The sequence below is a fragment of the Pseudopodoces humilis genome, chromosome 7, assembly GCF_049639895.1.
Source record: "Pseudopodoces humilis isolate 2021_Gansu_Grassland_sample_001 chromosome 7, ASM4963989v1, whole genome shotgun sequence".
Lineage (NCBI taxonomy): Eukaryota > Metazoa > Chordata > Aves > Passeriformes > Paridae > Pseudopodoces > Pseudopodoces humilis.
Window position 1 is genome coordinate 51,205,019 of NC_142206.1, and position 16,968 is coordinate 51,221,986.

A 16,968-nucleotide genomic window follows, 5' to 3' on the forward strand; every position below is an offset into this window, starting at 1 on the left:
ATATTGTGCTTCAAAATTCACTTGAGGGCTATCCCCAGCATACTAGGAAATGCTGACTGTTCCTGCTGGCATCTTCACACCTTCTAGTTTGAGTTTGCACAAGGAATCACTCCCAAATAGTGGCCAAAGCAGTGCTGTCAGTTTTTCTGTGATTATTTGGCTCATCCTCTCTGGAAACCAGACTTTGAAAGCACCGAGCTGTGCCCATCTCATCCTGTTTGAATATCAGCACACCCAGACATGTAAACAGTGTGCTTCTTCAGGAGGCAATGAAAATCAATGAGGCTTTGGAAAGACATAAAGTCATGGCCTTATTTGGGAACCTGCAAGAGGCTTGGCTGTCACAAGAGAATATTTTGGCTCTGTGACAGTTTTCTTTTATAAGGTTCTTCAGTGAGGAATCTCCTGGGTTTGTGCAGTGATAGTTTGAAGTGTTGTGTGTCTTTTTCACTCCTTCCCAGGAATATTTGCTTGAGGAGAAGCCAATATGTTGGTCAAAAGAGGCCAAAGACCCCTTTTAACCTCTCTTGTCCAAAGTATGTAGAGAAAAAGCAGGTTTTCAAAGATAAATTAAAAATTCCTGGTATTTCAGCATTCTTGAGCAAACTCACATGTTTTTATCATAATTACTTCTCTATATCCTTTTTATTTCTCACTACTGGTTTGTTGAGTGCTGCTTTCTGTTTATGTAAGTGTGGGATTGTTTAGAAATAATCTGGTCTGACATTGCACTTTTGATCCTTACACTCCTTGGGAACATTTCCTTTATGTTCCTAACACCTTGCAAACTGTGGTGGGATAAAAGAGCCTGCATGATAAAGATAAATAATAAACTGAAGGGAAAGTGTCAGAGACAGAAGCATTTAAGACTTGGAGTTGTTTGGGAAGAAAGAGGGAGGAGAGGGATTATCTCAGCAGCATTTTGAAAGGGTTTCAGAGGAGGTAGTTGAAAGAGAAAGGGGAATTAGAGAAGGAAGATGTGATTATAACCTAAAAGTCACTGTGGCTGTTTCTGAATCCCCTGTCTATATGATATAGAGGTGGAATGTAAAATTACTTGAGAGACTTAAGGTGCAGAGTTTAGTGAATTCTGAAGGAAGAAGGGCCTTCAGGCCACATTGATGTTGGAGATGTGGGGCACATGGATCTGTCACAACATGGATACCAGAAAGGACACCCTCAAGCATCAACAGTACTCTTAAATAATTATAGTTTTTGGAGAAGTTGAAAAGTCAGGACAAGAGGGTGAAGTCAACACAGTCTGGTTATGGGACTAATACCTATCCTTCAGATTTTGCTTCCTACAGAATACCCTTCTCACCAGGGAGAGTGTGTCATCCTTCAGCATCTTTGTCAGGTTTCCCTTGACCTGTTCTTGCCATTCCTGTGCTTGTAGTGACCCAAGACACATTTCAGCTCTTTTCTGCCCTGCTGGTGCCTTTCTGTTCCTGAGGAGGTGGGGAGGGAGCTGCACAAGCTGGGCTCTGTTCCCAGCCCTGCACTGCAGTGACAGAGGCAATATTTGGCTGGTGCTAGTGTGTCTTTGGAGAAGGGGCAGGGGGAGAGGGCAGAGTGCCTGGAGCAGAAGCAACCCAAGGGTCCAGCATAGTTCTAATGTCATTTAATATTGTGCATCTAATACCAGGCTGAAGTAGCAAAAGGGGCAGTGCCCATGGCAGTGGATGGGAAAGGAAGGTTTGTGAAACCTGAGAGAGCCTGAGCTATTTGCAGCCAATGTGGGGAATGCATCTAGGAATGTGAGGTTGGAAGAAGCAGGCTGTGTCAGGCTGATGTGCAGTGCTCTGAGAGAGAAATGTGAGTTAAAGATGTTGAGGAATAAGGATTTCTTGCCTGGAAACTTAGAAGGAATTTCGGGAGCAAGGGAAATAATTTTTGGATAGTATTTGATGGTTTGTGGTAATTTCTCATTTTATGAGTCTTGTGAATTGATTTCCAAAGCCTTGCTATTTCTGTCTTCCCTATCAAGGTCATTGGGATACACTGGTTACTCTGTAGCTTCATTCATTAGAAATTAGCTAAGCTGGGATTTGACTAGGATGTTTATCTGGGATGACCTGAACCATTTGCTTCAGGAAGTCATTCATACTTGAAAAGACAAGATCTCATGGTAAAGGACAGGTCATGCTCACCTCTCTTTCTCTCCAAATATGAGGGAAGTAGGATTTGACTCATGAACAAATACTTAATACATGAAGGTAGAGTCAGTTGTCTGAACTGAATTGGTGCCCAGTTCCATTTCAAATGACCTCAAGTGCTGGATGTGTGGCTGATGGCCATGACCAGAGCCCAGCTGGATGCCAGACACTGTGCACATGCTTGGACCTCTGGATTTGAACCCCAAGCAATGCTAGGCAGGATGGCACTGGGAATATGCAAAGTTTCAGCTGTGAGCACTGCTGGGAGGGAAAAGCTTTTGCTTGCTGCAGTTTGCTGTGGGGTTTGGTGTACAAAAATAAGTCAGTGGAACTAGAGCCAGATCACTGTGATTGCAAAACTCACTCCTGACTTCCCCTTCTGTCCTTTCCTGGTCCTGGATACCTCCTTTATGCAGTTTTGGGATGGACAAAAGTGTATCCCATAGCTTTTCCCAAGATTGTGACCTGATTGCAGGACAGTTTGGATGTGTTCTGTGTGACTTGCCTTTTAGTCTAACCTAAGTGATGAAAAGGGGGCAATTGGTGTTGTACTAAGCTTGATTCATGGTAGTGTAGGGCAGTTTATACTACTGCTCCTTACTTGGCTGTAAAAATGCTACTAGCTCTACCATAGGTAGTTAATCATGGTTGTATAGGCTAAGTAAGCAGGTTTTTTAAAGACAGAGTGAGAAAATGGAATCATTCAATTGAGAAATGGTAAGCCATGCAATTATAGCTGGGCAAGTAGTATCTATGACCTCCTGCTCTGCTCCTCCTCCCAAATTGTCCTGCATTCTTCTGGCTGGGTCTTGATCAGAAGTGGTGGATGGCCAGGGCTTAGGGCTGCTGGGACACGTCATGGTAGTGATTGATTTGTTGAAGACTGGTTCAGACCGTGCATAGAGCAGAGGTCTGGGTGCTGGCAGAGCCAAAATGAGAATTCAGGCTTCATCAGTAACTTCACTACACAGACCTGAAGCAAATAGTGGGGCTTTACTTGCAATTCCAGCCACCACTTCAGAAATCCTGTTCTTCTTAGAGAAGATACAGGAAGATTAGGAGATGCATGGAAAAACCTTGGTTATAGAGCACAAAACAAACTCCCCCTAACATGGGGACTCTGTTAATGTTTTGCTTTTATGAATTTTCGGGCTTGTCCTTTTGTTAGGAAATTGAATATCATCCCTGCTACCACTGGAAACTGGAGAACTGATGATCAGATGATGTGGGGTCCTAAATGCTGCCTGGGTTCATGGATTGTATAAAGGCTTTTGCTGTGATGCATTTTTTGTAATTTTCATGCATTTGACTCCAAAGAGTAACTTGCAGCTTATGTTAAAAAGGTATTTTTGTGTTCATTTTGACACATCCTTTAATTAAAGTGTCAGACCTAATACTGTTTCATTGAAAAAGCCAGTGGACCCTCTCCAATGAGTCCAGCAGAAGCAGAAAAAACCAGGAGCTGTGATATTTCTCAGCTTCTTAAAGAAAAAACAAACCAAAAAACCTGGTTTTTCAATCTTCAGTCTTTCTATATGTGAAGAACAAGGGAGGGATAGAAGCATGATATTCAAAACAATACGTTGCAACATAAGCTTCCTGCTTTGGTTTTGATTTGCCAGGGAATATCATAAAACATTTCCCCTTGCTAGGTCTGGCTCAAAAATATTGGGTCTTACTGATACTCTGCAAAGAGATTGGTAAAGTTGGCACATATCCATTGGCCCTCTGCAAGGCCAGCATGGCCACGAGCATTTCAGAGAAAGGCCCCCCTGAGGTTCTCCTGGGTTTTAGAATATTCTTGTGGCCACCTCTAACTTTCCTCCAGCATTAAAGGAAGAAGGCAGCATGAAGTCTCAACATTGTGGTCTGACTGTGTCAGTGGTTCTCCTTAAAGATGATGTATAATCTTCCTCCCCTCTGTGTGCTTTCCTCAGGGAGCAGGCGTTGTCAATAAGTGAATTCCACATGAGCTATCACAAAGGGGAGAGGTTGTGGGAATGACCTGATGCTGCTTGTGGAACATCTGCTGTAGCAGCCAGACACACTTCAGGAGCAAACTGTTCTGTGCCCAAGGGATGGGAAGGTCCTGCTCACAGAACCAAAGAGTTGTGGAGCTTGGCAGGGACATCTGGTGATCATTGAGTCCAACCCTTGCTCAGAACCTTGTCCTAAAGAGTTTTGAATATCTCCTGAGACGCTGATGCCAACCTTTCTAGGCAACTTGTGCCAATGTTTGAGCACTCATGGTAGAGAAGTTTCTTCTGATTTCTGAATTGAATTTCCTGTATTTCAAAATTTGTACCTATTGCCTCTTGTCACCTCTAAGAAGAGTCTGACTGCCTTCTTTACTCCCACATTGTGTTTTTTACACAGTGGTGAATGTGTCTATAATGATGTGACGCCAAAAGCCTTACTGAAGGCAAGACTATGTGCAGAGTAGGCCAGAAACTGGCCAGAGTGACAATGGTGTAGTGGTGTTAATCCTAAAGAGACAATGGAGAAACATGCCCAGACCACAACAGCTACTGGGTTTATATTCAGGTTCAGGTAGGAACACCCAGGTACCTCCCCCGATGTTGTGGATGTTGTTGTCCAATGTTGTGGATCAGGGGACGGGGAGGCTTTGACACATTCGAAGATGTTTCAGGTGCCTGTTATATCACTGCAGTTGAGTCCATTATGGCTCATCATGGCCCGTCAGCAGAGGTGAAAACCTTCGGGCCACAGGTGAATGTCCGGGGCTGCCTGGCAGGGGAGTTATCACAGCTGAGTGAGGATATTCACGAGTGAGGACGAGGTGACAGGACCCGCCTGGAGGGGTTTGCCTCTGTCCTCACCTGCCCAACACCAGCTGTAGCCTGTAGGGCTGGGCTCAGGGTCCTTTGCACATCCCGGCTTCCCCACAATGTCTGAGCCATTAGCATTCCAGCCTCTCTTCCAGTACCCCTTGTGGGTACATTCCTCTCCCCAGATCTGGGACGATTAAACAATAGTATCCCCATTGTCTTATCTCATGTTCCCGTCACAGGTCACAGCCCAAATTCCAATTGATAGGCATATCTGGGGAGGTGTGGGCTACGGGGATGGCTGCCTGCTTCTTTGCAGTTTGCTCCAGTGGGGAAGAGCCCTTCTATGGTTTTAGAAATGTTTAATCCATTAACTGTTTCAGGCTCTCACAATAAGAAGGCCCAGTTGTTACTAGGAATACTCTTCTAAAGTTTACCAGAGAAGATGTCTAGTAGGCACTGATATTTTCCGTGCAGAGTAACTTCTGTCCAGCCAGTATACCTGATAATGAGTCTCAAATTCAGGCAACAGTGTGCCCCTTTGTGTGGGGGAAGTTGCTTGGTTCATGGTGGCTCCTACTTTTGACTGCAAGCATGCCACTCTACAGATGAAACATTTATAAGATCTAGGCCACTGGCTTGCTTGGAGATGACAACAAGCCAGGGTGTTTGTGGTGTTATGTGTGTTTGTATTCCTGGCTGAAGCACACAGGTGTGGCTTTGTTGAGATACGAGGTGTGCACCCCACATAAGTGTCCAAATGTTTTATTGTGAAGTGCCTTTTACTGGATGACCATGGTTTATTCATACACTATTTCCAGTTCCACTGACATTTCATTTGATAGTGCCAATAATACTGGTTGAGTTTTAGTTCTAACTTCACTTTTTTCCCCACTTAAGCTCTCACAACTTGGAAAAAGTCGAATTGACCAAATTCTAGATTTAAGGAGGTTTCCAGGTACATTTCCTTTTATTTTCTCTGATAGTATCTTCTGCATTCTGCTCTGTGTTTGTACAGATACTAATCAGCAAAGATGTAGCTGCGGTAAGATGCTGTGGCTGTCAGGTGAATATTGGGCAGTGTTATTCATTATTACAAAGCAGACTTCTGTCTGCAGCATGATTCATATTTATCTGTGCTGAACTGTAAAAAAAAGATTGATAATCTTTTATCTAGGAAAAGTCATACATTACTACCTTGTACTTCAAATTTAGCCTTTCCTTGAAAGGGATTTTTGTTTTTTAATCAGTAGGGCCATAGAATGATTTGGGTTGGAAGGGACCTTACAGACCATCTAGTTCCCTTCCCTGCCATGGTCAGAGACACCTTCCACCAGACCAGGTTGCTCAGAGCTTCATCCAGCCTCGCCTTGAACACTTCCAGAGACAGAGTGTCCATAGCTTCTCTGAGCAACCTGTTCCAGAGCCCTGCCACTCTCACAGGAAAGAATTTCTTCCTAATATCTATTCTTAACTGACCTTTCAGTTTGAAGCAGTTGTCCCTTGTGCTGTCACTACATTTTGTATGATTTTAAATAATTTCTCATAAACAGGAAGCAATACCCAAATCCTGGTCATATCAACTAACATTTGCAACCTATACAGACTGAATCTTAGTTTTTAGGTGTTTGGTGGCTTGACCATATTTCTTCTTTTACTAATTTGAATTTATCTCATATATACTTGTCTGTTGTTTATGTGAACTGCTTTTCCATTTTCAGCCTTCTATAGCAGTCAGCACCATACAGTCCTACACTTGACTGGGTATTTCAGGCGCTGTTGCAGTGATCAATAACTTAATAATCCGTATGGAGCTTTTAGTTTTCACCCCGACTGGCTCAGTTCTGTTGGATTGCTAGCTGTGACTTGGTGCTATCCCCAAGGGCTGAAAGAAAATCAGTGAGAACCCCATTCTCTTTGGTTCACTCCAGTGCATGTTCCCTAAAGCACTAGAAAAAGGCAGATGAGGCTGTATTTGGAAAAACATCCCTTTCAGCTGCTGTGCACTTGTCTGCACCTGGTACAGGGTATCTGTTCATGAAAATGGTATGTGAGACTGCCAGCATGATAAGAGTAAAGCTGTGGGAGAAGAACGTTGGGAAGGCATCAGACACCCTGTGATCAGGAATCTCAAATTCTGAGATTTGCAAAGCATGAGGAATACTTGGGCCAAAGTTGAGAGGGGAAAAAAATCAATCTTTTTCTGTGCAAATATTCGTGGGCTGTGATAATAATGTGATAACATGATATATGGTAATAAGGTGATAGTTCCAAGATATATAAATAAAGATATATAAATAAAGTAGGATTTTTTTGGTGAAGGTTGACATTCGAAAATCAAACTTTTGTGGTCAACCTGAAAACCTGAGAGTAAAAGGAGAAGCCTGAAATATGCTGGACTATCCTTGTGCATCAAAATTCACATTATATTTTAAGGCAACACATAATAGAAATCCCATTGATAAAAGGAGGGAAAAAATGTTCATTTTTGCCCCACCCATCCTTCCCTTTAACAGCTGAAGCTTTGAGTCAGTATTTCAATACTGAATACGCCTTTGTTCTGTAAACTTAAGGGCACTGCAATTATTTTCACAATTTCCCCAGTACCCAAACAAACTAAGGTAGACACTCCTTTTCTATTTCAATAAACATTTTAAACTTCATTTTCCTAAGCCCAAGACAGACTTTTGAACTCAGAGACAAGCCTGTTGAAAGGAGATTTTTCAGCATATTCTGGGAAGCTGCCTGTGATTGCCACATTCTCCACTCTGCAGAAATTTTGGAGCTGCAGTGAATGAACACTCATTAGATATGCTGTTGTTGGCTCATTTCCCTTCTCCTTTCTGTTTTCCTCCTCATGAATTGAAGTGAATGCAGAATTTTTCAGTACAGTTGCAGGGTTTTTTTAGGGTGGTCTGAATATCACTTCAGCATAATGATAATGCAGGCTTAATGACAGAAGTCCACTGTGTTAGTGGCTTTCTTCCTTTCTTGAGCATGGGAATAAGTTACTTCATTAAAATATCCCAGTCCGTTTGTGATTGGGTAATGTCACCAGGCATCTGGCAAAGGCTTTGGTGGAATCTCAGGTCAGGAGGACAAATACTGATACACTGATATACCAAATAACAATAATGCAAGATGGTACACTTGAGGAAATCAGACTTTTGGCCAAGTATCAGCATAAGGCCCTTTGATGGCAGTGAAATACTACATAAAACCAGAAATTTCACCAGTATCCTCTGCCTTCTTCTGGCTTGTCATATTTCTAGGCTTATTTTGAATCCATTGCTCTTTTGACAAGCTTTCATCAAGGATAACCACTCCTATTACAGTCTCATTTGTTTGTTAGAGCCCAGCATTAAAATTGCAAATTGTTTCCCAAAAGCTACTGCTTGTCTTCATTGGGAGGGACACTCATTGTCACATCTTTCTGGCCTCTGATCAGAAGGTGGAGTCTGGGTCCCACAGTTCCCATTACATTAATTGTCCCATCCAATGTTTTGTAAATTTTTATTTCATGTGACATAATTTCAGTGTTTGGTAAAGTGCTGGACATTTGTCATCAAATGTCTGGACTGGTTATACTGCCAGGAAGGGAACAAACAACTTCTTGTAAAAAATTTCATTGCTGATTGTGGTTTCTGACACAATTTCTGGCTGCTTCTCAAGACCTTCAGTCTGGCTCAGGGCACAGGAAGTTACAATCTTTGCTAAAAAGCTATAAGGAGGTATTACAGCCTTGCATTTATTTATGTATTTGGCAATTGCATGTGTTCATGTGACTTTCTGAAGCCCCTTTGTGTTCTGTTTGGTAAAATTTCCTGCTGAGCCTCACCCATGTCTGCAGTAGGACATGGTGGTCTCGGATCTTACTGTTGAATATGGGAATCCTAGTAATTAATTAACCAGAATTGAGACTAATGGTTGTCTCACAAGACAGAAGTCCTGCTGTTTCTCTCTGTAATGCTATCAGCTGTTGTGGAAGTGCTGGCCAAGAAAAAAAGTTAAAATGTTATCCTAATGAAACCTTTCAACAGCTGACCTCTACTGTATATGAAAACTTTGTGGAGGATGTTTGCTTTTCTAGTCCTTCACAGTGAACTCATTGATGACAGAAGCCTTGACTTGAACAGCTGGCTATTTGTTTGCATTGTGGCTGTGGAGAAACTGCAGAAATTGGAAGACCAGATAGTGATTTTGTCAACTTTGTTTCAAGAAGAATGCTTAGGAGAAGCAGTATGTTTGATCTTAATTCTGTAGAAAGGTTTTATTTTAGATAAACAGCATGAAAAAGAAACAAGTTTCAAGTGAAAACCAGCCCTCTCTACTTGATTCAAGTTATTGGGAGATTGTGGTGAGCAAGAAAAAAGAACTTCAGAATTCCATCCTTCTCCCATGAGGGATCTTGGCTGGCTCTGAAGGTATAAAACTATTTCCTACAAAGTCAGGAGCAGAGCAGTTGCTTGCAAGGGGTACCTCTCCCATGCCCATCTGCTTGGGTGCTGTATACAGTGGGCATGCTTGTGGTGAAGTTCAGCCTAAATATGGAAGGTGGATTCTCTTGATGGTTGCACTGTTCTCTCTGCCAATTTTAATCTTTTATTAGGCTGTAGCCAGAATCACCTACCTCGCATTCCTTCTCTTGCTGGATGCTTGTGGAAGAATTAATTTCTGTCAGATGGTGTGACTGCATGTGTTTTAGTGCTCCTACAGCGTGCCTTTATTGTCACTTAAAACTACCACATTTGTTTAGAGGAAATAAAATGAAACCCAAGGTCACTACTACATTAAAAACACCATGCCTCAAGTAAATGTGGATTTTTTCGTTTCCAGTGCTAGATTTTATTTATTTATTTTTTTTTTTTTGCCAGAAGTGCCTTTTCCTTTCACTCCAGCCCCTTCTGCCTATATTTTTCAGAGCCATGAGGTCAGATGCCACAGTTACCGTGGCCTGTCCCCAGTCACTGTGTCTAGGAGATGTGGCAGTCTGAACACTTTGGATGCTTTTCCAGCCTTCAAATCCTGCAGCTCAGTGGGACAGCCATTGCCCTAGAGCACAGTGAACCTCAGGAGCTGTAGTTGGGCCTGGATATTTGAGACTCCAGCCAAAATCCTCCATGTGTTTCCTTGTGCCAGCCTTAGCAGTAAAAGAGGCAAGTCAAGGTGGGGAGCAGCCCCAGAGGGAACCTTGAATTTGCTGTCTCCCTGTGACTTTCCCAGACAGCATGTTCTCACACTGCCCCATTCTCTCTCCTTCCTAGGGCTGTGGTCGATTTCCCAGGATTTGCATCTCCCTCATTTCCAGCAGTGCTCACCTTTCAGCAGCTCTCTAGGAGCAGGTGACTGGCAGAGCCTGTCCCCCTCTGTTCAGTGCTGGCACCCCTGGGTGTCCCCAGGCTGTGGTGGCTGATGCAGAGTGCACAGCCTCAGGGTTAAACCTCCCCCTGTCCGTCCCCATCGCGCTGCTGAGTCGGGCAGCTTGGGCAAATCTCCCCTACAGTAACTCTCAGCTAACACCCGTACAATCCCTAAGCGAACCGGGGATGGGAGTCACCCGGCCTGCGATTCCAGAATTTCCAAGGGGTGGCTGCGGGGATGGCGAGCTCTGGCTCCCGGTGTTTGGGCTGTTCCCCAGCGCTGCGGGCAGTGTTCGCTCAGCCTCGGCACTCATCGCTGCCGGGCCGTGTTATCTGAGAGCAGCACATGTGCCGTCCGTGGCTGGCCGGGCTGGCCGGGAGCCTCCCCGCGGAGTGCCTGCGGCTGTCCCAGCCCGGGCTGGCCCCGCTGGCCCCGGGAGGGGCTCCTGGCAGCTCGGGGTGGCCGTGCCCGCCAGGCTGTCCCCGTGTGTCGCCCCTGGGGTGCGCAGCGGCCGCTCTGCCCTGCGCTGGCTGCGCTGTTGCCATGGAGATTGCGTGCGCTGTTGCTAGGCAGCTGAAGCATCCTCGCCCGCACACTGCAATGCCACGAAATGCTCAACTTTCCTCATTCCCGTCTCCCTTCTGTGATCTCGCAGATATGACTCCTTTGGCTCTTATCCCACTTCATTCAGTTGCACTGCTGCGATTTCTTGGTGTTAACCCTGTAAACCCTAAAAAAGCCCGCGTGGCACTGCAAATAAGGATTATGGCAATGAGTTCAGGGCTGAAGGAGTTAAAGTGGTTGGGGATAGACTACAGAGGAAATGATTTCTAGCAGATAAACTACTTTAAATGTTCTGGCTTTCATGGAAGGGGAGGTTTGTGGATGCAGTCTTTTGTTCCATCACTGATGGTTTAGATGAATAAAAACAGACTAAAATATCACTACAAGGTAAGAAAATCAGCTTGAATGGGCCTAATTAATCTCTTCGGTTACAATATATATTTAGTTTTTTTATTATCCTCTGCTTGTGCTTGCTGATTTTGATGTAGCATGTGAATGATAATTTAGCTGTGAAGCCTGTCGCGTACCATATTTGACTTATTTGGCTTGAATAATAAAGATATCAGCCTGTATTCTTGGAGTATACTGCATTAATCAGACTTGCAGGAATGATCACATGGTACTCTATCGCCTTTTCCTGTTAGCTGCTGCTTGTCAGCAGCTGGCTGAGCTGTAGGCTGCAGGCCAGTATCTGCATACCCTTTCTCCTCAGAATATTCCAAAAATACTGTCTCGTCATTATGCATTTTGCTGCAGTTTGACAGACTAAATGGTCCTCTGCACGTTAAGAAGATTATTTTAAATTTCAGAGCATTTGTGTAGTTGCTAGGCCATGTATGCATTTGAAGAATTCAGGTAGGCTCTCTGTTTTATACATCAGTGTGCTTGGTTTTTGTTCTCACAAGGTTTTTGCTGTGTAATGTCAGTCAGCTCTACAGTTAGTTCTTCAATGTGCAGATATTTATTGCGTTTTAGAATCTCTACCCTGTGCATGGGGAGAAGTGCTTGAAGGGTTCGTTGCAGGTAACGGTAGCTTAACTGCATGATGAAGTGCAAAGCTGGGTAATTGATTATATCTTGCACAAATTTCATAGCCATGCAGCCAGAAACAGCGAGTACAGGGTAGTTATAAATATAAACCAGAAACTGTTCTCTTTGAAAGGGTCTTTGCTATTTTTAGTTCTGGAGAATCTGACAGATGCTCCTTCAAGATAAAATACCGATGGTGATAGAGAAGAGAAAATTGATGCTTGGATTGTACATAGGATTATATTTTATGCTGCTGCAGAATATACATGTCTTTTTCATAACCTTGTAGCTGCAGAATTCCTTATGAATTACATTTAAAATAAGAATATTGTTAAGTTTCTTGGGGTTGGTTTGTAGTTTGCAGACATTTGAGCAACTGTGATTGTTAGAATATGAAATTAGCACTTTTTATTTGATATCGGTTCTGCTCAGTATTGCCTCTGCCCCCTCCCCTCCTCCATCTCCACCCCCAATATAACTCCATCCTTATGCAAGTATTGAGGTCTATTAAAACCTCAATAGACATTTGAAGGCATGAAACAATTGCTACCCTCACTAACAGACAATTATTTTCCTATGCAGCTTGGGACTTGAAAAAATTCTGGATTAGTTGTTGTGGGGTAGGGAGTGTCTCACTTTTTGTGAAAAAAAAATGTGTTTAATGTGTTCAGTTCTTAAAACTTGTGTTATAAAATTGTCCAGATAAAATGGTGACAATTTTGAAGCGGCACTAGGCATCACCTTATGATACGTTTGTCTATATATCATTTTTATAATGTATCTTAAAAATACCTTTCTTTTTGATAAAAAAAATGGATTGTTTGACCAAGTATGTAACTAGAGGAGATGATGGATTCTCTTTCTATACACAATGAGCATTCTTTATTAAATACCTTAAAATTAGACTTTCTACCCTCAGATGAGATATTTTTAACATTATTTCTGCTTTTGTTAGGCAAATATGTTGGCATTTTCCATTATTTTGTGAGTTGCTGCTCAGTTCTATGTGTGAGTGGTGGCAAAAGCAGGTACAGGACACCCCCACTCTCCAAAATGTTCTGATTCCAGCTGCAAGGGCTGAGGAGACTCAGAATGACTGTGTGTATTCCTCCTGTTGTGAGATGCAGCATGAATGCTGTCTGAGAGGAAAGATTTTACTGGAAGACCGGATAATGCTGTGTAACTGCTGTTGTCAGGGCTGTCAGGAGATGCTTGGAATCTTGACATTGCTGATTGTTGGCAGTAATTTAAGGTGTAAATGGGTCCAAGCTTACTGTGCCACTTACTGTGCCCACAGAGTTGTTTGTATTTCTGCCAGTTGGTTGGGTGCTGCTCTTAATTGAGCTAAATCCTCAATAAATCTACAATGAGGAAAAAAACCGATGTTTTTAAAATCCTGCTTTAAAAGCCTTAGCTGTCTTTCAGTGGCTTTCCTAGACATCTTGGGCCAGAAAGACACCTAGTTTTATGGCAGGAATGGTCAAATGCTGATTACACACCCATTAGGCTTATTAAATTACGTGTCAGCCTCTCTATGACTTGATTTGAAAATAACATTTGATGTGCAGACTGCTAGACATTTTCTTTTAAATTTTCTGCACTGGTAGGGCTGGCATTTCTGTACAACAGCATTTAAATGACATTTATTTTTTTGGGAATTTCTGTGGTGTTTTGTTGAAGTTGCATCTGTGTGTTGATGGGGGTTTTTTTTTGTGGTATGATTATTCTCGTGCCTGTGGCTATTTTAGATTCTGATGGCATCAAAACATATCTTGCAAGTTAAAGATTAAAAAGAGATCTAGTTGAGCAGTGGGGTGGAAGCCTCCCTGCCATGGGCTCCTGGAAGCAAAGTGGCTGTAGCAGCAGAGGGCACTCTTCTCTGACCTAAGGCTCTAGGGTTGCCCCACTCTCTTTTAAAGGTTCATGTCTTCCATATGCACAAAACACAGGCTTGCACTCATCTCTCACCTTGACTTTAGCCTGAAGTGGATGCTCACGTGTGTGTTGCAGCAGCAGGGCTGTTTCCATCTTCAAGTGCACCCACAGGCCTTGAGCACCCGAGTGTCCCCTGAAGTGGTGAGCCCAGTGGGGCCTGCTCATGCAGACCCAACCATGGCATCTCTGTGTGTCACTCTGCTTTTTTTTTCCTGTCTCCACACGGGGCCTTTAGGACCTGCAGGGCTGCCCAGATGGGTGGTGCAGGCTGTAGCACCCTGAGCCTTTGCCGAGAGGCATCCCTGCAATCAGGCCACCCAAGTTCTCCCACTGATTTCATTTTGATGCAGCCATCTTCACTTCCCTGGTGAAATGGTGCCAGGTTATTTTTGTGAAGTGTTAAGCAGCTGCTGGACCTCTCTGAAGAATTGTTTCACTTAAAGACTGTAAGTGACTCTGGTGTACTGTTTGTGAAAAACTTATCTGTAAAGCCCTTTGGGATGGAATCTTTCCTGTGTGGTTACTGGCTGGATGTAGAGAGACTTAAGCCTCTGAAAAAATTAGGGAGTAAATCCATAGAATAATCTCACAGCTTCTTGTATCAGCCAAGCTTGGTTTATCTTCCTCTTGGAAAGAACCTAATATCCCCTGAAAAACTTTGCTTTTAAAGCAGAGGTTAATGGAGCTAAGCCCCTTCTCAGTCCATATGGGCTTCTGGTTTCTGTGTGCTATCTATGGGTTGGCCCATTTTATTGCTGATTCCTGCACTGTCTTCATAAAACCCCAAAGATGACATACATCTGGGTTATAATTGGAGGCAGGGTTGTTCATAAGCCATGCTTTTATGACCTGCTGCTGACCACACTGCCGTAGGATGGCTCTGCACGTGAAGCCATCAGGAGGATGGTGCACTTGGCCACGAGAAGTACTCCTCATTTGGTATCTTCCACCCAGATTTAGCTCTCTAGTGGCAGAACAGAAGTGCATTTTCTTTTCTTTTGTTGCTATGCCTTTATCTTTCTGGGATATTACTTGGTATTCTTCGCAGTGAGCTGGTGTCTGTCTATTTCTGCTACACCGCCCACCACAGCACCACGGTATTTTTAACTACATCTTCTATTCCCTCATCCAACGAGCAAAACTGAGAACGCTACAGGAAGGAAGATGAGTCTCTCAGAGCGAGCTGGCTCTGAACAGAGGAACTGAAACCCACCGATGAATAGAAAGCAAAGCTCAGATTGTACGTAGAGCGCTTGGGTGCCACGGTGCATGGAGAGCCTCCCACCTGCTGGTCCCCAAAGCAGCAGCAGCACTAGAAGATGTCCCCTGGGAGCAGGTGATCCCCTGTGTCTTTGGGCAGATGAAGGCATGGAGTTTATTGTAATGTATGAGCATTTCATGGCCGAGTTTAGCTGCACAATTGAATCAGCACACGGGAATTTTGATGTTTAAGCTGCTCTTGCTGCTGCCAAGCAAAAAAACACCTGAATATGCCAAATTAGTGAAGAATTTTGGTTTTTACGTGATTCTGTAAAAATGAATTGTGGTGGCAGGTGCCCATCAAATGCATGCTCTGACTTAGAGTGCAGCTTTCTCCTCTCTCTGGTGACCAACAGAAGGACACAAGGAAATGGAATGAAGCTTCATCAGGGGAAGTTCACATTGGACTTTAGGAAAACATTTTCCACTGAGAGGGTGGTGGGTCGCTGGGACAGTTCCCCAGGGAAGTGGTCACAGCACCAAACCTGTCAAAATTCAAGGAGTGCCTGGACAATGCTCTTAGTCATGTGGTTTAGTTTTCGGTAGTCCTGTGAGGAGCAGGAAACTGGACTTGGTGATACTTGTGGTTCGCTTCTAACAAGAGATATTCTGTGATTCTGTAATTTCACTGCTGACAGTTCAGGTATCTCCAGAGTACCTGGCATGTTTATTAAAGAACTGTATAAAGGAGAAGCATGATCATTTTGTAAAGATGGATATTACAGTAAAAGGCACGTGACTTTTCCTTCCCCAACTTTTCCTTCTCCAACAAACAGTAAGATGATTTATCAAAGGGACAAAAGGCTGGTTCTACAGAGGGATGCAGGCCTGTCTCCAGTAGCTTTTCCTGCTGGAAGTTCCTAAGAAGAAAGCCTTTTAAATAATCACAATTTTCAGAAGTGACACTGCAGTTTAAATAGCAAAGCAGCCTTAGGAAGCTGTAGCTGAAGTGACAGCCAGCATGGATTCTCTAGTGGTGAATGGTGCCTGACAAATACAGAAGCCTTCAGCAGTGGGGTTACAGTGTTGGTGGGTAAGGAAAGAGTGACTGTCATCATCTGCCTGGATTTGTGCCAAATGTTTGACACTGTCCTGTACAACACCCTTGACTCTAATCTGGAGAGGCATGGATTTGACAGATGGACACCTCAAGGGATGAGAAATTGGCTGGATGGTCACACTCCAAGAGCTGTGGTCAACAGCTTGCTGTGAGAATGGACACCAGTGCTGAGTGCTGTGTGGCACTCTCAGGGGTCAGGGTTGGAACTGGCACTGTTCATGTATTTGTGACAACATGGACAGGGGGATTGGACACACCCTCAGCAGGTTTGCCAGTGACACTGAGCTCTGTGGTGCAGTCAGCACACTGCAGGGAAGGGACCTTGACAGGCTTGGGAGGTGGGTCCATGTGAACCTCATGAAGGTCAGCAAGGCCAAATGCAGGGTCCTGCACCTGGTTCAGGGCAATCCCAAAAGAATGGAAGGTGTTCAGGGCAGAGAGGTTGGAACTAGATGATCTTAAGGTCCCCTCCAACTGAAACCATTCTGTGACTCTATGACAATAGAAAAGGATTCCTGTTCATTGCTGCAAGAAATATGATCATATTGATGAGTAAGAAGCATCAGGAGAGTTGCCAAAAGGCTATTTCAAGTTGCTACAGGAGTGTAGCTTCTGCGTAGAGATATAATGGAGAAGTGGAACAGCAGCACTACAGAGAAGTGTAACAAATTGTTGTTCCAAATTGGTGACTCTGACCTTCCAGGTTAGATGGAGCAGCTAGTGAAAAACACACCAAATGGTGTAGTTAATCTTTTCTGACAAGAGGGGAAAAATTTGATGAGTAGTTGTTTCTGAGTTCAAAAGGTGTTGAAAT

At 43.7% G+C, this 16,968-nt stretch overlaps 1 protein-coding gene across 5 annotated transcripts in view; it reads left to right on the forward strand.

Annotated features, from left to right (window-relative positions):
- Nucleotides 1-16,968, forward strand: part of EVL (Enah/Vasp-like) — a 142,777-nt gene that overhangs the window by 13,254 nt on the left and 112,555 nt on the right. For 2 of the 5 annotated variants that reach the window (XM_088058009.1, XM_088058010.1), the window contains exon 1: nt 11,557-11,725. The exons of 1 other annotated variant lie outside the window; for it this stretch is intronic. In XM_088058009.1, coding sequence (XP_087914135.1) covers nt 11,703-11,725 — 23 coding nt within the window. In that variant the 5' untranslated portion in view covers nt 11,557-11,702. Of the gene's footprint in view, nt 1-11,556; nt 11,726-16,968 lie in introns of those variants that run through there. 2 more of the 5 variants (XM_088058006.1, XM_088058008.1) reach the window with 1 other exon arrangement.